Here is a 20,652-nt window from a genome sequence, read left to right on the forward strand (position 1 = left end):
CATGAGAGGGAAAATGCAATAGATCTTATATTTTTCACCGCAACTTTGACATGCTTTGCACCTGCATACCGATGCATGTCGATGAAGGATGAGTGATGCAGCACAGGGTTTGAGAGGTGCAAGCGGTGTGAGAAGCTTTCGCCAATGCCGGCCCGCGCCTCAGGCACTGGATTCCGTGCGAAGCATACGTGGTGTTGATTGGACGGGAAGACGTGGAAATCATGGTGACGGAGTGCTTGCATGTTGGACAAAGCGCGGGCTGCAGGGAGGGAGCGTTAGCTGGGGAGGGGAGCTTTGGGCTCTGCTCTGGCTGGAGCTGGCTCATGCATTCGGGAGGTGCGAACATATTTAGGTAGGTTGGTGCCCTGCTCGCAAGTTTTTTTTCCTGGCTTTGCACTCTTCCACTCTTGGGATTGAAGTCAAGTGTGGAGATTCTTTTGTCTGCTCTGCTGTTCTGACATCATCCTTCCCTTCACCTTCCAAGGCCCGCTTGATTCGCTAGACAAAAGCTTAGCTCTTACTTCCTTGAACACTATGTCGTTTTCGGCGGCCAAAATCCCGACCTTCAAGTCGACGGGGACGTTCAGGGAGAGGAGATTTTCGAGTAGTAAGGAACCGAGCGAGAGTGGTGAGTCCCAAGTCTCCCCCCCCCTCAATTTCTTCTGTCTGGAATCTCTATCGTGTTTTGCTTTTCCCTGATAAGACGTCATTTGGGTGCTGCATGCACGCTCGGCTCTTCTACTTTTGCGGAGCTGAAAATACTGCCCACGACTGCGATTGTTAGCTCTTGAGTGGTCAAATGTAAAGGGTGTCTTACTTTAGGGTGTTGGACTTTCTGCTTTGGTTTTGGGGTCTTTTTTGGGATTAGTTTCCATGAAATGTGTCTCGTTCAGTCTTACAGCCCTGGTCGATCCCCTCCAACCCCACAGCCGAGCATCATCCTCCAACCCATTCAGTTTTCCCCAGTGACATTACCTTCTTATCTATCTGTCTTCTACTCCTAAGCTTCCAGCCCCACTAACCCTCCGTCAGAACTCTCCTCCAAAATCCATCGGCAATTCAGGTCCTCCCACGAAGGCCACAAGCCTCACGCGGGCCTCGATCCCACACGTGCCTCCACTGGTGTCGTCTGGACGTCAGAACGAGCCTACGAGCACGGCTTTCTCGAGGAGCCTGACAAGTGGGCGAACTTGGGACAAGGCGCTCCCGAGGTCGATGATGAGATCAAGGGTTGCTTTGAGAGACCCAAGGAAGTCGATATCACGAGCCATGGCCGCGAATATGGACCCACGGCTGGCATTAGGCCATTGAGGGAGGCAATTGCGAAGTTATACAATGATCATCATAGGAAGTGGAGGAAGAGTCAGTATACTTGGTGAGTCTATACCCTAGGCATGTTAAGTGGGTGTTTTAGAGGAGAAAGGATATTACCTAGATAGACACGACCATGAGAGATCATGTGCTAATCATAGGTTAGGGAGAACGTGTGCGTGGTTCCAGGAGGCAGAGCAGGGCTGATCCGTATTGCCGCCGTCCTCGGGAACTGCTACTTGGGCTTCTTCATCCCCGGTGCGTTGCATTTATACAACGTAACACCACCCAGTACTAATCGAATTAGACTACACTGCCTATAACGAAATGCTGTCTCTCTTCAAAAATGTAAGCCCTTTGTCTTTCCCATCATCCCGCACTAAATCTAACTTGCCTTCCCTTCAGATCGCTGCAATCCCCATTCCTTTAGGCGAAGAGGACAAATACCACATGTCTCCGGACAAGATTGCTGAGGAAATCGCTCGTGGCACGTCCGTAATCCTAACATCGAACCCCCGTAACCCTACAGGACAAATGATCACGAATCCCGAGCTCGCTCAGATCCAGAATATCTGCCGTGATCGCGCTACCCTCATTATGGATGAATTTTACTGTGTAAGTTAGCGCACCGAAACGCTACGACCTTCTCTCTCCGCCCCAACTAGTTCTCATCTCTAAATTCACTTCATGCTACACCTATCATTAATATTGTACTTCTCTTACAAGTACTAACATCCGGAACCTTCAGGGGTACAACTACACCACAAACTGCGACGGCACCGTAATCTCCGCCGCCGACAACATTGAAGACGTCGATGAAGACGACGTTCTTATCATCGATGGCCTGACTAAACGCTTCCGACTCCCGGGATGGCGCGTCGCCTGGGTCCTCGGCCCCAAAGAATTCATCAACGCCATCGGATCCTGCGGTTCGTACCTCGACGGCGGATGCAACGTACCCTTCCAAGAGGCTGCCGTCCAGATGCTCGAACCTGCCCGTGTGCGCTGCGAAATGGCCGCGCTGCAAACTCACTTCCGCATCAAGCGCGACTACGTCATCGGCCGACTCACTGAAATCGGATTTAAGTTTCCGTTCATGCCGAATTCCACATTTTACTTGTGGCTGGATTTGAGCGAGCTTCCAGAGAGTATTAACGACGGGTTGAACTTCTTCCAGGCGTGTTTGGAGGAAAAGGTTATCGTAGTCCCAGGAATCTTCTTCGATTTGAACCCCAGTAAGAGGAGGGATTTGTTTGATAGTCCTTGCCATCATTTCGTGAGGTTGAGCTATGGACCCCGCATGGATGTCTTGGTTAAGGGCGTCGATGCTATCGAGAGGATTGTGAAGAAGTGAGTTTTGAATACCCTAGATTTCTACGAACGGAACGCAAGTTGAATCCGGAGGCTGACTTTCTTTTCTAAATAGGCACAAAGCGGATCCTCGACCAGCGAGCCAGGTTCGTCCAAGAGGTGGAGCGACCGCGCATTAACTTAGGAATGAGTTGACTTGAGGCGAGAGTTGCTGGGTAGGTTTGGTAAGAGAAACGGAGAGGATGGGTGACGTAGAGGTGGGCCTAGACAAGGCGGTGAATAAGTGGGATTTTAGAATGGTTTGTATTAAAGGATGGGAAGGGAATTGGAAGAGGGTTATAGGCTTAGATATGATATTAGTATATCCAGATATAGTTTTTACATCATACGCTGCTGATGATGCATTGCCCTTGCCTCCAGGTTTGTGCAATATCTATTCTATGCGTGGTGATTTTACATTATGTATTTCAATACAATTCATTCTCCCGTGTCTCGTTGTTCTCTGGCCTTTTCTCACACGAAGCCTCTAGCTTCCCAAGGAGAGGACCGAAATATGTACCGGTTAGTCCATCCCCACCCGATGCAACAATCATCCATCTACCCTAGGTAAATTCCCCTTCACACGCGTGTATCTCCGCGCAACACCAATCAGGGACAACCCTATACAAAAGGTCCAAATCCCTCACCAAGCTCCTTCCATATCCATCTCCAGTCTCAATCAAACGCCACATCTTCTACCCAACTGACTATTCACTTTTCCTCGGCCTTAAATTCTGGCGGTAAATCCATACCCACCCTCCTAGCCGTCAAACGCACCCGCTCCTCCTCACTCATCCCCATGCCCGGATTATATCGCTCGATGAGCGTCGCATACATTCTCTGCGCTTGGATGTATTGGATGAATTGCTCTGCTTGTTGGAATTGATCGATGTGCTGTTTTGAATTCGGGCTTGATTTTGGAGTGGGTGTGGTAAATGATGCGCGGATGCGTTGTTGCAGCATGGAGGGTGAAGAGAGCTTTTGGTGGGCTGAGGGGTGGGTTGGGAGTTCGCGGAGGATACGGCGGTAGAGGGAACGGATTTGGGGGGCTGTAGATGCCATTATGGGAGTGGACATGTGGTAGAGAAAGTGTGAGGGACTTTGAGGGTTTGGGGAGGAAGAGCGGAGGTGGATTGCGGAGAAGCACTGACCACCGCTGTGGAAATAATTTCTGGACAACCTCAGACTTGATCCAATGCAGCATTGAGTAGAGATATAATGGCAGCACTACCCTCACAGCCGCATTATATCTGCCAGAGATGTATACATCTGCTCTCCAAACACCCGTACACCCTCCAACAAGCCTCCAGTGCCTTCCACACCCGCCCAGTCAACCGCGATAAAACCGCCAGAACCCACCTCCGACCTTTCTTCACGACCAGCAACAGACCCCTCCGCAAAAGAATCCTCAACGACCCCCGAGACCTCGTGCGCCTAACCTCCGGCCAAAAAACCCTTAGTCTCGCCTCCAACAATCCCCCCAATAACCACACCATCCGCAAAACCCCCGCCCCCGTTGTCCGTCTAACCTCACCCTCAGACCCCCGCTTCCACCCCGAACCCCCCGCACCTTCAATCCACCGACCCCCAATCCTAGACCCCGAAGCCGTGAATTGGTACTGGGACACGCTCGCCCCCACCATCGCCGAACGAGCGCAAGCGCATTCGTTTTTCACGAAGGCCCAACGAACGTTCCTCCGTAGTATCACGAGATTCCGAGAATGGCCCCAGAGCGATGTCCCCGAGGTTGCATTTGTAGGGCGGAGTAATGTAGGGAAGAGTTCGCTGCTTAATGCTATTGTGGGCGCGGATCTCAAGGCTCATGGGCAGAGAGAAAAGGCCGGGGGAGGGAAGGCCGGGGAGCTTGCGAGGACGTCGAAACATCCTGGTCATACCAAGACGATGAATCTGTATGGCATTGGGACTGTTGCTGGTGGTGGTGTACGCATCCGCCCATCACGCGGCGGGAATGAGCATGAGAAAATTGTTGGGAGACAGGGCCTTGTTATCGTGGATTTACCGGGTTATGGTGAGGGAAGTCAGACCGAATGGGGTATCGAAATCGTAAAGTATCTCACGCAACGGAAGCAGTTACGGCGGACGTTCATCCTCGTCGACGCCTACGCCGGTCTGAAAGACAAAGACCGCTCGCTGATGGCTAGTTTGCGATTAGCGGGTGTTCCGTACCAAATCATCCTTTCTAAAATCGACAGGATTTATCTCCCAGCTTCGGGGGTGCTGTCTCGTGTGGACGGACGCAAGGGTGCGCGGCCAATAGGCTCGCTGCCGGAACTCCAGCTTAAGTTGCATGAGATTCGTGCGGACATCCAGCCGCGGATGGGAGGCGGCGCGTTAGGTGAACTGTTGGCGTGTAGTTCAGAGGTTAGGGTTAACGGACGTAGATTTGGGATCGATGCGGTGAGGTTTGCAATTTTGCAGGCTGTAGGATGGGAGTTCGAGAGAGGGGCTGGGAAGCGGATTTATCGGGTTCCGACGGAGAAACGGCCTGTAAACCATAAGAAGATGGATGCGTAGAGATGGCTGTGCTGAAATAGATACCCTAGGCTATGAGAATACTATTTGAAACCCATAGGGTTGTTTGAGGAACTAATGTCCAAGACTATGGAGAAGTTTTCTGTGCTACTACCGGCCTGAACTCCATCGAATGTGGACTCCTTAACCTTCTGCTAAACCGTGCAAGCCGGCGTTTATTTACATACCAAAAAACGCCACGCTGAGTGTCCGAAATACCCATTGAATTGCCCGCTGCCCTCTCTGAGACTGCTTGATGTCTTTGGCCTACATGCGAGCCTTTGTTCGAGCTCGGCCTTTAGCCTTAGCTTTTGTCTTCCGGGAGGCTTTCGGTGGAGCGTCATCCTCGTCAGACACGCCCATATCTTCCGATACGTCATCCTCCTCATCTACAACAATCTTCTTCCTCGCCTCACGGGCATTCCCCCGACTCCGCTTCATGCGGTCAATGTTCGCCTGAAACAGCTCCTCCGGCGGCTCATCCATCGGCTTCGCCCTTTTCTTGCCCTTCCTGTCCTCTTTAGCCGTATACTTCGCCTCTAAATGGTCGAAAAAACCCCCCGCACGAGATTGCTGCCTCTGTTTGATCAATGCCGCCAGGTCATTCATATCCCCCTTCTTGCCTTCCTTCTTCAGACCCTTAACATTCCCTTCATTCCGCTTCTTGAACTCCTCAACTCTCTTCCGCTCAGCCGCTTTCACCTTCTCCCTCGCCTGATCATTATTCTGACGCTCGTACGTAGGAAACGACTCAATCGTCCCCTTCGCAATCTCCTCATCCAGAATCTGTCGAAACCGGTCATCATCTTCTACTACATCCGAGCACATCACTGAATTGTAAATCTTGTCCAAGTTGCCCTTATACCGCGTATACGCATCCAACAGGGCTTCCCGTTCTTCAGCACTGCCTTTGTACTCATCCTTAATGATCTGGATGTTCTCCTCGGTGACGATGTTCTCGAACTGCTCGCGGTAGAAGCTGAGCCAGTCGAAATCTTCATCGGAGTGGTCGAGGGTCTCGGCGGTGCTGCCGGTGAGGTTATAGCGCTTGCGGCGACGTTCGTCGGAGAGGACAGCGTAGGCGAAGGCGATTTCTTGGAATTTTTTGACCGCGTTGGATTTGTTGGAGTCTTGGGATTTGTCTGCAAAGTGTTAGAATTGGGGTGGGAAAAGGAGAATGGAATGGAAGGGGCGAAGACATACCGGGATGATAAAGCAGTGCCTGCTTCCGATACGCTTTCTTCACATCGTCGGCGGTCGCATCTTGTTCTAGTCCAAGCACAGCGTAAGGATCGATGGTGGGCGGCGCATCGTCGTCAACTTCCACATCCTCCTCGCCGTCTATGAACTCGTCATCCTTGAGGTCCTTTTCTTTCTTCTGTCGTCTTGGTCTCGCCATGTGGAATGGTGTTTGTGGATAAAAGGCAGAGGATGACAAACCACAGTCGAGTTGAAGATGGAACTTTGGGATGCTGGAGGACGCGTCGCGTTAGGATGACGTCGGCATTAACACGGAGTTTGGTCAATGCTTGGGCCACTTTCACCGCCACAGGTCGCCGCCTCAGCACAAACCACACCTCCACTATCACTACCACCGATTTTGTTCTCAAAATGTGCGTTCCCGAGTTCAACAACGGCGGCCCTCGCCCACCACAACCCTCAATTGACCCAAAAGACCACGCAACATACATGCGACTTGCACTAGACCAAGCCCAAGAATCACCACCAAAGCCTTCCAACTTTCGTGTCGGAGCTTTACTTGTTGATGAAACCACCGGTTCCATTCTGGCTCGCGGGTATACGTTAGAACTCGAAGGAAACACCCATGCTGAGCAATGCTGTCTGATCAAGCTAGCTCAGGCACATGACATTGCCGAAGATCGTGTGGGCGAACTGTTGGCGGGTGACGTTGTTTTATATACCACTATGGAGCCATGTAATCTACGATTAAGCGGAAATTTGCCATGTGTCGATCGGATTATCAGGACGAGGGGTGAGGGCGGGAAAGGCGGGATTAGGAAGGTGTATATTGGAGTGCAAGAGCCGGAGAAATTTGTTGGCGAGAATAAGGGAAGAGCGAAGTTGGAAGAGCATGGGATTGAAGTCGTTCATGTGGCTGGATTTGAGGAGGATATTTTGAGAGTAGCGACGGCTGGGCATGGGAGGTAGACCACCTGGATGACTTGCTCCATTTCTACGGCTTTCTTGAGAGATACTGTGGATAATGTTGGCAACATTATAAAGTATAAGTCCTTAGTCCCAAACCCGTAGCGCCAGGAGTCCCTCGGAACATCGAATTCCTCTAGATCCAACCTGCACATCTCGATTTCCCATATCATATGGCGCTCCTGTAGCTAGGCTCTTAGCGCGCTCTACATTCCATTGCGTCATGACTTTAGCTAGCTAGCGAATAGATAATCTAGCATAACGCGTATGACAGGCTGTGACGCGCAGAGCAACATGTAAAAGAATAAAGGAAGCTTCCCGACACTCACTTTTCTCTCCTCAAATAACTCTATAAGCGAGAAGCTCATTTGATGCGTGCATTCCATCCCCAATCCATTCCCAATTCTCTCAGAACACTTGCAAGACCAACAGTTTCTCAATTTCGAAGAAAATCTTTAATTTGCGCCTTCAACATGTCTACTGGTAAACTTCCCACCCAGCCTTCAACTTCACGCTATCTGGCATCCATCCATCTTCTCAACCTACCGTAGAAAACATGCCTATCGAAAACACCTCTATCTCCACGGCTCCGGGCATAAACCTCACCCCCCACCAAAAGACCCTCGTAGGCTCCATCTTGGATCTCTTCGCCGGGCGCCCTTCCCTCCAAAAACTCTCCCTTTGGTCCGACAACGCCACGTTCAGCGACCCATTGACCATCGCGACAGGTCGCGATCGCTACTCTGCGCAATGGTATGGTTTGCAATCAGCTTTCAGCGAAATCGAGCGCCTGCACCATTCCGTCACATCCGCCGGGAACCCAATCTTGATGGACTTGAAAACCCGGTATGTGATCAAGGGGATTGGGAAGGAGCAGACGGTGCAGAGTGTAGTGGCAATTTATACGGATGACCTGTCGGGGAAGATTACGAAGGTCGAAGATAGGTGGGATGGGTCACTGCCGGATTCGAGCATCGCGAATGTAAGTGATCTGTTCCTGCTTTTGAACCCCTGGTGGTGGGCCAATTACTACATTGGATGGGGGTTCTGGATTTGGAGTTGGGGGTGGGAAACTAGGGCTTGGAGGGTGGGTGCTGTGGTTTCGTTGACGATGGCTGGTGTGAGTTTATAGGAGTTGAAGGAATGTGCTAACGGTGCCGATGTAGGCTTTTCGACATCTGAATGCGGTTACGGTGCCGAAGATGATAAACGTGCCGAAGAATGAGGAGGAGGATGTGAAGAAAGGGAATTGATGAGTGTTCTATATGGTACGTAGTACTGTAACTACGCAAAACTGAACTCATAAATCATATCTTCATCAATCCTGAATCCCGTAACTCGTGTTCAAACACCAATTGGACCTAAAATTTACAGCCAATGAATCGCACCAAACATCCTCGCGAGGGCCAGGTGTAATAAAATGGCAATCGCGCCGATGCCATACCCAACTGGTTTGAAATTTGTGTAGCCTTCGTTTACAACAAGAATTGTTCCGCAGTCTCCCTGGCGTGTCGTCGGCAACCCAGGACCACTCATCGTTAAAGTGCTGCAAAATCCGCCTTGAGCTACCACTTGGGTCGTGGGCGCGTTATAAACTGCCACTGTGGTAGGCTGAGGCTGAACATAGACGTAGGATGTTTGCTGCACTGCTTGCACTGTAACGGTAGTAATTGAAGCGACATTTACGTTCCCCCCGCACGTACTTCCAGAGGGGCAGCAGCCAATTAGGCCGCCTGAGTTTGGAGGTGAGGCACAGGTATATGAGGCTGGACAACACCTGCATGCGGTATCAGCTTGAAACATTGTGAGGAAAAACCTCATGTCCCTACCAGCTCGGGGATCCCATGTTTGCGCAGCTTACTGAGGCGTAGCTCGGGCAATAGTTTGTCCCTGCGGCGTTCACACTTTCGCCATTGGGATTAACGATGTAGATTGCGCCAGAAAAAGGCGCATTGTTGGTATACTGAGGGTCCGCATCCGGTTCCGCGATGCACAGAATCGGAAGAAGGAAGAAATGACGTCGGAACGGTGCGAGGAATTGCATTGTGGGACGATAATATGGGAAAATGAAGGAAACGACAAAAGTTCACCCAAAAAAAAAAAAAAAGAGTGAGAGGTTGGCTGTCAGTATATTTGTCTGTACAAAACTATCTTCGAGGCAAGCTCCTTCTAACTAGCAGACACAGGGAAAATCAAGAAAGAGTAACTTCCGGCAGTTGAGATGGGTTCTCCCATAGTCTTATGACCTAAAGTTAGAGCTCATGGGAAGCTCCTGGAGGAGGTGGCATAGCTCCGGGAAGGCTGCAGCTGGGTGGTCAGCCTCGTAGGTCATGACAACCTGATTGTTGGGCAGGGGGTGCGCTTTATCGGCCTCGGAAAAGCTTGGTTGAAACGAGGCAAACAATCTCAGGTGTTCCTTGGGCTCTGCGTGCTATCAGACCTAACATTGCTAGCCAGCTATTCATGGAATATTGGGAGTGAAACGGCGGTGTTGAGGTGGAATGGAGACTTTGAAGACTGGGAAGCCTAGTTGAGGGGTTTTGCTGCCCCTCGTCGGACACTGAGTTGTCACAAAATCCAGGTGAAGCGGGATGGCATTGTCAAAGGGCCTTGATTTTGCCCTGGGAGTTCGACCAAAGGCCTAGACAGCGGCACAGTCGGATATGCGAGGTGAGGTGGATCAGCGCAGCGGTGGTGCTTTTTTACTGTGGTGTGGATGCATGCTGTCTTGCATGCGCCGCGATCATCTTGCATCCATTGACGCCTGGCCAGATGGCCGAATAGCCGAGACTATGTCACGTGTCTCCGTGCGGCTGTCATTCACTGTTTATCACCGACGCGTCTCCCCTCCACACATCGTTATCCTCCGCAGCATCATGACATGTCAACGCATCAATCCGCAGCGAAGTATCGTATATATCCCGCGTACTGCTTTACGGCGTCGCCCACTTATAATGTCTGGGTGAAGCTGACCGCCGCCGATGTGCAGGCGCTACGGACTGAGCCTCAATACCGAAGTAATACACCTCGAATGCGGCACGTTGGTGATAGCTCACGATTCTAATATAGGCCAACACATATATTTCAATCTAAACTACCCGATCCGATATGTGTGCATCGTCGGCACAGTTGTTGCTATCGATGATATCAACCTGAAGTACACCGTTCTCACTATCGATGACGGAAGCGGCGCCACCGTCGAGGTCAAGATCGTTCGACTGACCCCAGATATCTACAACTCGGTAGAAAGTCCGTCCAATACAACTATTGGGAATGTCAACGTCATCGTGCGAACGGGGTGCTTCGAAGTAACTGTGGACCACCAACAGGTCGACATTGGGTCGGTCATCAAAGCTAAATGCACCATATCCGAGTTCCGGGGGATGAAGCAGCTCGAGATCAAAAGAGTTTGGATTGTCCCTACCACCAACGAAGAAGTGCAGGCGTGGGCGGAGACCGCTGCATTCAAACGAGAGGTTCTGTCGAAGCCTTGGCACCTCACTTCAGCGGAGCATAAAAAGATCAAGAAAGAGATCAAGAGGGAGAGGAGGAAGAACCAAGAATATGAGAGGCTCAAAGTTGAGCATGAAGCAAGGAGAGGAGAGCAGAAGAAGGCATGGGAAGAGTATATGGAGAAAAGGGAGGCCAGGCTCGAAGCTCGGCGGCGCAAAGAGGAGGTTATGATGAATGCCGGCGCCCTGATATGAAAACATGACGTATTACGGAAAATAACTTCATGGATTGTTCAAACCCTACCCGAATTCGAGTCGAGTGTCCAGTTCTGGATAGAGTCTCTGGCTTGTTAGCCATCTGCCTAGTTTTGGCGGAGCTACACCCGCTTTTGGGTCTTTCTGCTAATTCAGTCTGGAGATCCCCACGATATAAATCTTGGTTAAAGTTTGCCGTTTGACTGCCGACGATTTTCACTAAGACTGGTAATTGCTCTCTACTTTGATGCTTCTGGTGGATGAGGTTATCAATGTCGTGGCGTCTGATGACAACGGGGGTTGATTCAAGTCACCGATTCACGTCATCCCGGCCCTAGTGGGATGATATATCGTATCTTGTCGGATATTTGGGATCTATATCTACTCTTTTTCGGTCTTTTTTTACCACACCTTTATTCAACATTCCTCCTAATTATTCCACATGTCATGCTAGAACCACCCAAATCCCCGTCCCTCATCCCGGCCTTGTCTCCTACCTCAACTTATCCCAACACACACATTATACCCTAGCATCAAGTTGTAACAATTTGCATCGATTCCACTAGACTCAAATATCAGCCAGGTACATTTCTACCCCGAATGAGATAGGTGGAAAAAGAGCCGACTCACGTATTTAAACGCCGGAAAATATTATCACTGAGGTCAAACTTCTTCTCTACTGCCACACAAGTGTCACCTTCGACCACCTCGTAGAATTTCTTGCCTAGATACATTAAGATTAGCATGACGGTGACTCGGAATCACGACACACGCGTACAGCAATAATATATTCCCGGCTGTACAAGCGCCGGCGTCGCAACTGGGGTCCCACCACATGTCTTCGTCTGTGTTGCGCTTGGAGTCGAAGTCGTAGTAGTGGTAGGCGGTAGGTTCACGGGAGTCGTAGTATTACTGATGCAGACGTAGTAGTTCAGCAGGAGGTTGGAGCAGTCCATCTTGGGCGTTGGGACGTCCGGGTTCCAGAAGTAGAAGTCATCTAAGGTGAAATTTCCTTTGCGGCCTCAAGTCAGTGCCGGATACGCGGTTAGAAAAGGGGGTCAGCAATACCGAACTTAACTGTGAGGGCCCAGCAGTTATCGCCGGTCTGGACTTTGTAGAAGGAGGTGCATGTTGATATGATATGAGGTTGATGCGGGTTGGGAAATGTTCCATTTGGGTCATCGCGAGGGATGTTGAGCCCTGTTGTAAGAGTGGCGGAAGCGAGGCCAACTAGTATACCCAAAAAGGCACGCATTTTCGAAGTTAATGCTGAAAGTGGTCTTAGGAACAGATTTGTCTTGTTTGGTTTACGAATGAAAGAGCGAGAATACTTTTGCTTTATATACACATGGCGAAGTAGAATTGAGTGGAAGAAATACTTAGGCTTTGATATTGCTGCCTGCGAGCCAAGTGAACGATATATTGAATCCATCCTTCAAAATTTCAACGGGGTTGGATACGATAAATTCGAGGATTTCTTATTAACTTACCATTGCAATGGTTGAAAAGGTGCCATGATTGTGTGCTCAGGGCCTTGAACAGTCATCAACTGAGTTGGATGGCAGGGGGTGCTTTCGCCTGATTTCCGAAAATGGAAGTGATGTACGAGAATTGAACACCGCCCTTACTAGTCGGAATATTGCATGATTGACAGTTCTCGAAGTAGGACATGATAGCTGAGGATCGTGGAGGGCAGAGGCATAGGCAACGGTAGGTGAGAGATGGACAAAGGGCAGACATGGTTCGAGATTCCCTATTTCGAAGCTTGAACGAACTACGCAGGCATGAACAATAGGACTCATTGCCCCTTTGAAACTTTTCATTTCCAGGAACACGCTTGGTTAAACTCAGGAGTCTGCTATCTGACTAAAATATTTCTAAGAATACTCCGAGCTAGGCGTGGATATGCCGGACTTGACCGTTTGGTAAACGTGTATAAGGCAAGGCACCCTAGCAATCTGTCTTGAGAATGGGAGGCTATCTCGAAAGGTGAAAGACTGACGTATAAAATAGCACGGATGCCCAATTTCAGCCTTCAGTATCGATTCGCTAATTAGTAAGCCTCAACCTAGACTACCGGATTATTCCTCCTCTCCGAATGAAGAAGACATGGCTTCACACCTCTGAATTTGCCTTTCATTCCACTAGCCTTAGTGGAGGAACTATGTCACCGAACTTCGAGTATTGTGTAACTTTCAGTCACGTGGTATGCCTCTCTCACCTCGATGCCAGGAGTAAAATGGTGGTGAGTCAACACAAGGGTTTCATTCTCCCAGGACCGCATGTACCGATACCACTCCACAAGTCGCTTGCGAGGAAATCACTTTTACGCTACACCACCCATAAGCGTGCTCTTGGATCATGGGGAAGTAAAGCTAGTCACTTCCAGGCACTGATTACTCCCAATCTCTCTTATAAGACACCATGGAGAGCCTCCTCAATCCCACCGGAGTAAGCTTTCTTGCCCATTATCTCGCGAATGAAATGTTAACATTTCTCAAGTCTCGCAGTCCACCAACGTCCCCGCAAGCAGCAAGCCCAGCACCGCTAGTCGGGGCCTTGTGCGTTCCTCAAACCCCAGAAAACCGTCGTCCACTACCACCGCCAGCCGCATTTCCACTTCAGCCCAGTACACGAGCGCAAAGAAACCGCAACTCCGAGTCAGGCTACAGTCACAACCTGTCGGGCCGCAGCGCCACCTCCAATAGCACTCCCCTCCCCACCCCGCCGAACCAACCGCTCTCTCAGGAAGACTCTCACGGCGTCCTTCACCTCTTCACCGCCAAAATCAATCTCCTCAGTACCCTTCCAGCAGACTTCACTCCGCGAACGCCATTTGGTCATCAACCACCATTGAACCCCATCGAACCGGATCTCAATTTTCCGCGCCAGGAGTGTAGGCTTTCACCAGTTAATGAGAACTGGGAGTGGGAGTGCACGAGGCCAGAGAATAGTAGGAGAGTCACGGCTCCGAAGACAGATGTCGGACCAGGAAATACGGTGGAGGAGGCGATGGCAAGGAAGGGGGAGAGGGGACGAGATGGGGGAGGAAGGGATGAGGGAGCAAGAGGACTAGTAGGAAGAGGGCAAGGAGAAGTAGATAGTTAGGCAGAATCAGAATTGAGGTGGCAAAATAACATTGGTTTTAGTGAATGATATGCACTATTCCCAAGCCTCCGTTTACATCCATGTAATCTGCACCAGGATATTATTCAGAGGAACATAGATAGCTGAGTGAAAAGGTATAGTACCTAGCAGAGTACTAAGGTGTTTTTAAAAGTAGAGGCACAGATGGACTTAATAAATAGTGAGTTGCTAATATCTATCCTGTAAGTTACAGCGTAGTTCCTACACTCACAGAACTAATTTGATCGATGAAACTTGTCGCTAGATATAGTTACCAAGAATACTAAACAGATTGCAAATTCCTGTCCGGAACAGTCTTGAGTGATATACTAGGATAGGGAGGACTCATCTACGCGCTGACACTTACTAATAGTAGTATCCACAGCTCGACATTGCAATTTCCCACATTTATAATATTAAAGAACAACAAAAGTTTAGCATATTTGCGCCTACCGGGATAAATAAATAGAAAAGGCTCTTACCGGCCCAACATCTTACTAGAACCAACAACTCGATTAAGTGCACCCCGACTTCTATTCTGAACCAGCTCCCCAAAACACTACAATATCAAAAAAAAAATTTCCTCAAGCTCATAGAAGAAGCAATGAACCGCAATGAAAAGCCGTCAAAAGACATACAATGTGTGTTTCCAAAAATTCCCAGCCGACCCAAAGGCCAGCTGAAGCAGTCATAGCTTGTAGTTTTCAACTAGCAAAAACGCGGTCTCGGACAAATCCTCACTGACACGCGTAAAGCCCGAGCACTAGGATGAAAGAGAAAAGAAGAAAAGGAAAAGAGGAAAGGCGGCGAAGGGAGCGAGTTTATATATGCTAGGAGTTGGTCTGTGCGAGGAGACACGTGATTGAAGGGAAAGACAACAGAGCAGGTAGCAGCGAAAAAGTGGGGCGGTGGGAAGCATTAGAAACTCGCGGAAACTCATAGATGGAGTTTGGCGGGCCCATTGACGTCGTAGTGGTTAGCGAGAGTTGAAATTATCTGGTCACTTCCTCTCTGACTACGTGGATTTGCTTTCACTTTAGGGTAGGTATCATTGCTATCCTATCTGGGACACATGTGCTTGGGGGGATAGGGTTTCGCAACATATGACGACGATAAGCATCTTGTTGTCCTGAGGGAAGCTGTCAAAGGCTACGTAATACCTAGGTCCCAGCACAACTTTCAAGTCTTCCCCGGATGCTCAGACCTGAACCTCTCGATTCCAAATACAAATACCCCTCCCCACCTTCCTACAGATCTCCTCTCCCCACCAACCCACCAAGTTCTGCACTATTCTACTAAATATATACATGAACGTCCTGCAATGAAAACGTGAATTCAGGTCACATGTCTGGTTCTCGACAGTAAAAACATATCTGTTCAAGATGATGACCATGGGCGGATGATGTGCCATAATAGTCGTGGCGTTGATACTCTTTAATCCTACATCGATACCAGTCAATTCATAACGCTTACAACACGAACACAAGAAAGACGTGATCTCGTTAAATTGATTACATTAATAGTTACCGACTAGGGCCTTCAACGCCATGCCATGCACCAAATCTCAAATCCCACGCGGGATCCCTCGCTATTCAATACCTCCAAGCTACAGTCCTATACATAGAGCATACATATCTCAGCCCTTTCGACCTTCCCAAACCAGCTTTATCTAAAACCCAAAAGAGTCTAACAAGCTATTTGCATCAGGTTCCTGGAATTGCGTAGGCGGTGGTTTCTTCTTCTCGTCGAACTTCTTATCGTTCGACCTCTCATCCTCACTCTCCTCCTCTGAGCTGCTTTCCTCTGGCACTGTGTTTCCGGGTCGCTGGGGAAATGCGCTCCTGATATGTTCGCGGGTCGGCAGGTCGGCGACGACGAGCGAACTTCTCCTACGTAGTAGTTTGCGGGGATCGAAATCGAAGTCAGTGGCAGATTGGTTGGGGCCGTGGGCGTGGAAGGATTCGCGAGGGATGGCGGGAGAGAGCGGAGGGCGGTTGGGTATGAGGTTTATGCTTGGGGGAGTAAGGAATTCCCAGGTTCTGACTGGGTGAGAATTAGCACGGAAACATGACAAAGTCCGCGTGATACGGAAAATGTAGAACTAAAGGAACGACATACCCAAGTCAAGAGCTAACAGATCACACCCCATCCTCTCGTATAGATTCGCTGTATGCAAGACGAACTCCCACTCGTCTCTCGGGCTCACCATGACAGCCCCTCTTAGTGTTTGCAAGCTCTTCTCGCGCAGCTGCTTATACAGCACTACAAGCGCTGGATCATCTGTCAGAAACAGCTTACTGGAGAAGTTCGGTGTCTCTGGTGGCGACAGAAGGGTAGAGAGTGGTGTGACCAGTGAGCGAACTGCATTATCCCGCCTATTCAGCATCCAGTATGCCCACGTAGCGAGCCATCGATTGCCTTCTCGAGCGGCTTGCGGGAGGATTTTGTCTTTTAAGAAACTGCGGAGGATGGGGCCATCATCACCTTCGTAGACCCGGGCTGTAGCGATCGCAAGTTGGACATCGCCGAGTTGATTGTGGAGGACAGAGACGGCGTCTTGGAGGTGGTCGGCCAGAAGGAAGAAAGCTGCAGCGTATTCTATAAATCCCATTAGTTATGTGCAACAGCTCCAAGAGAAATGACTTACCAAATCTACGCCTCCCCATGAGCGCGTAGGCATTCTTTAATGCTGCAGTCTTCCACCTCTCCTCTTGGAAATTGTTCGAAAGCAAACGCTGCGTGGCGGCTTGCTCTTTGATCCATCCAGCCATTCTCCACAACCCTACTAACACAGCCTTCTTCCTGAGCGCGAGGTAGAAGAGGCTACAGTGAACTGGATTCTTCTCCTCTGTTTTCGTGTATTCGTTCCGAGCGATGACTTCGAATTGCGCTCGCTATTGTTATCAGCATTATATCGAAACACTGTAGAACTGGCAAAAACCCACAAGAGCGGTGATATCGGTCATCCACATGAAGATCCCGCACTCTTTCGCATGTTGCCAAAGAATTCGACCATTGAAGTGTCGTGAAACAAGGTCGACTAGAATGTCTTGACTTCCAGAGTGGAAAGCCCAGGTTATCTCCCGCCAGGAAATAGGCACCTGCTCGGAAGAGTGTTGCCCATCCCGCAAAGCGTGCTGTCGGAAGAAGAGTAAAAATCGCCCTGCGTTATCATCGATTGAACGCCGATGCTTCTCTACCATGCCCACACATTCAACTATGTCTGCAAGATGGAACTGCTCCCGGCTCGATAGCAAGGGGATTTGCGCTCGTGTTAGATATTCATTAAGGTTGACAGCGACCTCCTCTGTTAAAGAATCCGGCTCGCCATCGTCAGAGAAGTCGGCGTAAGATGAATGCATCTCCTTTCTAGACGCCGTCATGTGAGACTATATCACGTTAGTTACCTACACAACGTCTGGTACGGTTGAACCTACCTCTGCAGTTTCGGAGAAATCTTCCGGCAAGAAACCGAGGAAGCTATCCAGCTGATCGCCTTCGACGAAGAACTTCAACTTCTGATATAGTCGTATTAGAATGCGTTGAACAAGAAGCAGCTTCCCTGCTAGCACGCATTGCGAGAGGAGTTGGGGGTGATAAACCGGCAAAGGACCATTGAGGCGGCTGACGGCTGTAAAAATGTCGAGAGCCGCTGTTTTGCGAGATATCATGCGTAGGCTTGGAAACAGGCCTTCAGATACCTCAACGTGCTCATCTTGGATGAAGAGTTGGTTCCCGGCGCCAATAACGAGGTTGCCACTCCCAAGCCATACCGAGTCTCCTATAGGATGTGGGGTTATGTCCCTGATCCGCACATCTCTAATTTTTACCCATGAGGGTCCAGCGTTTAGATAGTCGTATCGAAGCTGAGCGTATATGACGACGCGATGCGGGAAGCCGACTGCGAGGATGGACTGGTTATCAGGGGTGGAAGACCAATCAAGATCCTGAATGATACCGTTTCCTTCAAACTTCTCCTCATACTCCAGCTGTTCGCTTCTCATATTCCAAATTGTCAACGTTGTCTTCTCCGCATCTGTCAATGCGGCCTTCCTTATCGACGTCCCGCTCGCGAGGGAGGGGTTCCGAACACCAGTTTCAACAGTCGACGTTTCAAGCCATTCCAGTTTTCTTTTCTCTTGGTTCACCCGTGCCGTCCATGATCTTATCACTCCAGACTTCGTGTATGAAATAGCAATGTCGCGAGCGAAAGTGTCGAGAAAGCCCGAGATGACAGGAGCTGTACCAGCAGGATCGACAGGAAGCACAAAGGCGAGGTCGTCTCCGGATCCAAGATCGAAGATGTCGAATTGTTCCATTGATATCTCCGGATGCCCGTTCGTGTACACACCATTGGTGTAAGGTGCGATGCTAGAAAGCTTGCGGCCAGTTACTGGGTCTCTGTCTTGGGGAGGAAGCCGAAGTTCCCAAGAGACACCTTTCATCTCAGAGCTGATTGTCGCAATATGAGTAACCCTGCCCCCAGTTTCAGTCTCAGGTATGAGGATAAGACAAAGAGGCTTGCCCCGGATCTGGTAGGCACATCGGGCAATTTCGAAAGCCATTGGTCCTCGGGTATCCCAAAGTGAGATGTGCTCGTGGTGTAGAAAGACGACAAAGTCGCCTTCATGGAGCAGCCATGTTCGATGGATATGTTCTGTGACATTAACTGTACTGTGGCGGTGGAGTGTCATCCCTAGTTCAGTGGCTCTTTGGACCCACACAATACATTCATCTGTCACAGTCCTTGACACTAGAGCCCTCCCACTCGCCGTACGGTTAACCTTTTTGATAGCGTGCGAATGTCCCGTCCAGACCGTTTTACGTTGTATTCGTTGGGATTGAGGAGAAGGATCGAAGAGATAGTCCATTCGAGACTCTAGCCACTCTACTCGCCCGTCAAAATGATGCGAGAGTATTGTGAAGACAGAACCCGGTGTGTCGCCGCAGAAGGCATAGAATTGAACATTATCCTGTAGCCAGCTGGCGCCTTTGGCGAAATGAAAATGCAATCCATCAACATGCGCAATATTAAACACATCTGACGTCCTCTTGATCTTAGCGCCTATATTCTCAAAGCCCCAAGCAGACATGTTGCCTCGATCGTCCAACACAACGCAGATCTCTGGGTTGCGATTGGCGACAGCAATGAGATGGTTGAGGGCCACTTGATCCTTCTCTTCGTTCGTTGCCTGCTGCACAGCTCTCTCCGTCGCATGCGTAAAATACTTGCCATCGATGAAGAAGGCATACCTCTTTCGTGACTGCTGGTCCAAAGGTATTGACCGGGGCTTGATTGACTCAATCAAATCCACCTCACCCCACAAGTTAAGCCCAGCCAACCCATGCCCTTCTCCTGCCACCCAAACTCGCACCTTGTTGTCCGCACAGATTGTGTATAGCACATTGTCTGCTGACAGGTCTTTGTGGTACGGTTGACGCCAATGTATGCCCGTGATTGGCATTGGATGAGGAAGGTAGGAATAATCGAAGCTTTGGTCAGCGGAGCCAAATGCTAGTCGCCGCCATATCTTTAACAGTCTGTCACATGTACCGGTTGAAGCTATCATCTCCGCATCAGGCGAGAACTGCGCAAATTTAACGGGATTCGCCAGCTGCTTTGTCCAGATCTGCTCTGTCGCGCCATGCGTATTGAGAAGTGTGAGAGACGCGCTTCCTACGAGCAATTCATCTGCCATGCCCCACGAAAGAGTTGATATCGCATCGTCCGGGGTAGGCAGGCACATGCTGCCCTGTAACGACCACTTTTCGCGCGTCAGCCGATTCACCTAAACGTGAGGCAGTGAGCCCACCTTGACGGCGCTCTCGTCTTGCCCGTAAGGCTGATATATGTATATGCATTGCGCCGAGCATGTAGCGAGCTTGCCGGTGTCTGGGTCGAAGGCAACAGCTTCAAGTTCGGACTCTTCGTCGATGTATATTGTTTGGAGGACGTGGTTCGGGCGGTTGAGGACGACGAGGGAATTGCCGGAGATATAGGCCTAGATAGCACGCAATTATTCGTCTAGTCTATTGCCTGGGGGCAATAAAAGAACATACGACAATCTCATGGCCTTCCCAAAGTCCATGGGAGACAGCCTGCAGCTTCGCCTGCGGACGACCAGGAAGAATGCCGCGCATGGGAATAGAGGGTGAGGGGTGGACTACCGGCGAGGCATCCTCTAGAAAAGATAGAGGGAGCTATCAACTACCATGAGATGCGCTGGGGGTTTCCTAGGCCGTGTTGCGAATTCAATCGAGTCAGTTGCGGACATGTGAAGTGAATTGAAGCTCACGCGCATGGACCACGTGGAGAGGAAGTCCAAGCGTTCAATGACGATCCGCACTCTGAGATGCCGACGAAAAGAAGAACGCTTCCACACAAAACGAAGGTGGGCATAGAACCGATATGTATATCACGTAAAGGTGCACGCATCAGCGATAACGGCTCCAAAAGCAA

General features: G+C 50.0%; 11 protein-coding genes across 11 annotated transcripts; 6 read left to right on the forward strand and 5 right to left on the reverse strand.

The window, feature by feature from the left end:
• The first annotated feature begins 268 nt into the window (after positions 1-268).
• On the forward strand, positions 269-3,008 carry BDR25DRAFT_305014 (aminotransferase). Its single transcript, XM_033690333.1, has 7 exons — positions 269-628; positions 1,033-1,375; positions 1,478-1,569; positions 1,619-1,659; positions 1,717-1,926; positions 2,060-2,661; positions 2,738-3,008. Exons 1-7 carry the CDS (start codon positions 535-537, stop codon positions 2,799-2,801), a joined length of 1,446 nt encoding a protein of 481 aa, XP_033545478.1. The 5' UTR covers positions 269-534; the 3' UTR covers positions 2,802-3,008.
• A 174-nt stretch (positions 3,009-3,182) lies between these two features.
• BDR25DRAFT_305016 (uncharacterized protein) lies at positions 3,183-3,779 on the reverse strand. Its single transcript, XM_033690334.1, has one exon. It carries the CDS (start codon positions 3,721-3,723, stop codon positions 3,373-3,375), a length of 351 nt encoding a protein of 116 aa, XP_033545479.1. The 5' UTR covers positions 3,724-3,779; the 3' UTR covers positions 3,183-3,372.
• A 100-nt stretch (positions 3,780-3,879) lies between these two features.
• On the forward strand, positions 3,880-5,218 carry BDR25DRAFT_335431 (uncharacterized protein; the record flags this gene model as incomplete). The annotated part of the gene is made up of 2 exons (XM_033693008.1): positions 3,880-3,922; positions 4,202-5,218. 2 exons carry the CDS (start codon positions 3,880-3,882, stop codon positions 5,194-5,196), a joined length of 1,038 nt encoding a protein of 345 aa, XP_033545480.1. The 3' UTR covers positions 5,197-5,218.
• An 82-nt stretch (positions 5,219-5,300) lies between these two features.
• Positions 5,301-6,640, reverse strand: BDR25DRAFT_335432 (DnaJ-domain-containing protein). The gene is made up of 2 exons (XM_033693009.1): positions 6,397-6,640; positions 5,301-6,335 (listed from the first exon to the last, which is right to left on the reverse strand). Exons 1-2 carry the CDS (start codon positions 6,590-6,592, stop codon positions 5,461-5,463), a joined length of 1,071 nt encoding a protein of 356 aa, XP_033545481.1. The 5' UTR covers positions 6,593-6,640; the 3' UTR covers positions 5,301-5,460.
• A 133-nt stretch (positions 6,641-6,773) lies between these two features.
• Positions 6,774-7,602, forward strand: BDR25DRAFT_265437 (cytidine deaminase-like protein). Its single transcript, XM_033686920.1, has one exon. The coding sequence runs from the start codon at positions 6,805-6,807 to the stop codon at positions 7,360-7,362; it is 558 nt and encodes a 185-aa protein (XP_033545482.1). The 5' UTR covers positions 6,774-6,804; the 3' UTR covers positions 7,363-7,602.
• A 313-nt stretch (positions 7,603-7,915) lies between these two features.
• Positions 7,916-8,669, forward strand: BDR25DRAFT_373325 (uncharacterized protein; the record flags this gene model as incomplete). The annotated part of the gene is made up of 2 exons (XM_033697274.1): positions 7,916-8,341; positions 8,526-8,669. 2 exons carry the CDS (start codon positions 7,916-7,918, stop codon positions 8,610-8,612), a joined length of 513 nt encoding a protein of 170 aa, XP_033545483.1. The 3' UTR covers positions 8,613-8,669.
• A 13-nt stretch (positions 8,670-8,682) lies between these two features.
• Positions 8,683-9,466, reverse strand: BDR25DRAFT_265439 (uncharacterized protein). The gene is made up of 2 exons (XM_033686921.1): positions 9,189-9,466; positions 8,683-9,136 (listed from the first exon to the last, which is right to left on the reverse strand). The coding sequence occupies exons 1-2, from the start codon at positions 9,401-9,403 to the stop codon at positions 8,728-8,730; spliced, it is 624 nt and encodes a 207-aa protein (XP_033545484.1). The 5' UTR covers positions 9,404-9,466; the 3' UTR covers positions 8,683-8,727.
• Positions 9,467-10,237: 771 nt separating this feature from the next.
• On the forward strand, positions 10,238-11,518 carry BDR25DRAFT_290439 (uncharacterized protein; the record flags this gene model as incomplete). The annotated part of the gene is made up of 2 exons (XM_033688517.1): positions 10,238-10,376; positions 10,429-11,518. 2 exons carry the CDS (start codon positions 10,241-10,243, stop codon positions 11,064-11,066), a joined length of 774 nt encoding a protein of 257 aa, XP_033545485.1. The 3' UTR covers positions 11,067-11,518.
• A 46-nt stretch (positions 11,519-11,564) lies between these two features.
• BDR25DRAFT_373331 (uncharacterized protein) lies at positions 11,565-12,329 on the reverse strand (the record flags this gene model as incomplete). Its single annotated transcript, XM_033697275.1, has 5 exons — positions 12,135-12,329; positions 11,963-12,078; positions 11,837-11,905; positions 11,697-11,785; positions 11,565-11,628 (listed from the first exon to the last, which is right to left on the reverse strand). Exons 1-5 carry the CDS (start codon positions 12,319-12,321, stop codon positions 11,565-11,567), a joined length of 525 nt encoding a protein of 174 aa, XP_033545486.1. The 5' UTR covers positions 12,322-12,329.
• A 901-nt stretch (positions 12,330-13,230) lies between these two features.
• On the forward strand, positions 13,231-15,058 carry BDR25DRAFT_394829 (uncharacterized protein; the record flags this gene model as incomplete). Its single annotated transcript, XM_033698335.1, has 7 exons — positions 13,231-13,517; positions 13,577-13,726; positions 13,760-14,141; positions 14,240-14,256; positions 14,694-14,833; positions 14,872-14,914; positions 14,968-15,058. 7 exons carry the CDS (start codon positions 13,231-13,233, stop codon positions 15,056-15,058), a joined length of 1,110 nt encoding a protein of 369 aa, XP_033545487.1.
• A 643-nt stretch (positions 15,059-15,701) lies between these two features.
• Positions 15,702-20,561, reverse strand: BDR25DRAFT_265443 (uncharacterized protein). The gene is made up of 7 exons (XM_033686922.1): positions 20,253-20,561; positions 20,006-20,194; positions 17,630-19,957; positions 17,138-17,581; positions 16,840-17,086; positions 16,311-16,790; positions 15,702-16,235 (listed from the first exon to the last, which is right to left on the reverse strand). Exons 1-7 carry the CDS (start codon positions 20,331-20,333, stop codon positions 15,862-15,864), a joined length of 4,143 nt encoding a protein of 1,380 aa, XP_033545488.1. The 5' UTR covers positions 20,334-20,561; the 3' UTR covers positions 15,702-15,861.
• Positions 20,562-20,652: the final 91 nt, after the last annotated feature.

The sequence above is a fragment of the Lindgomyces ingoldianus genome (genome assembly GCF_010093535.1).
Source record: "Lindgomyces ingoldianus strain ATCC 200398 unplaced genomic scaffold BDR25scaffold_24, whole genome shotgun sequence".
Taxonomy (NCBI): Eukaryota; Fungi; Ascomycota; class Dothideomycetes; order Pleosporales; family Lindgomycetaceae; genus Lindgomyces; species Lindgomyces ingoldianus.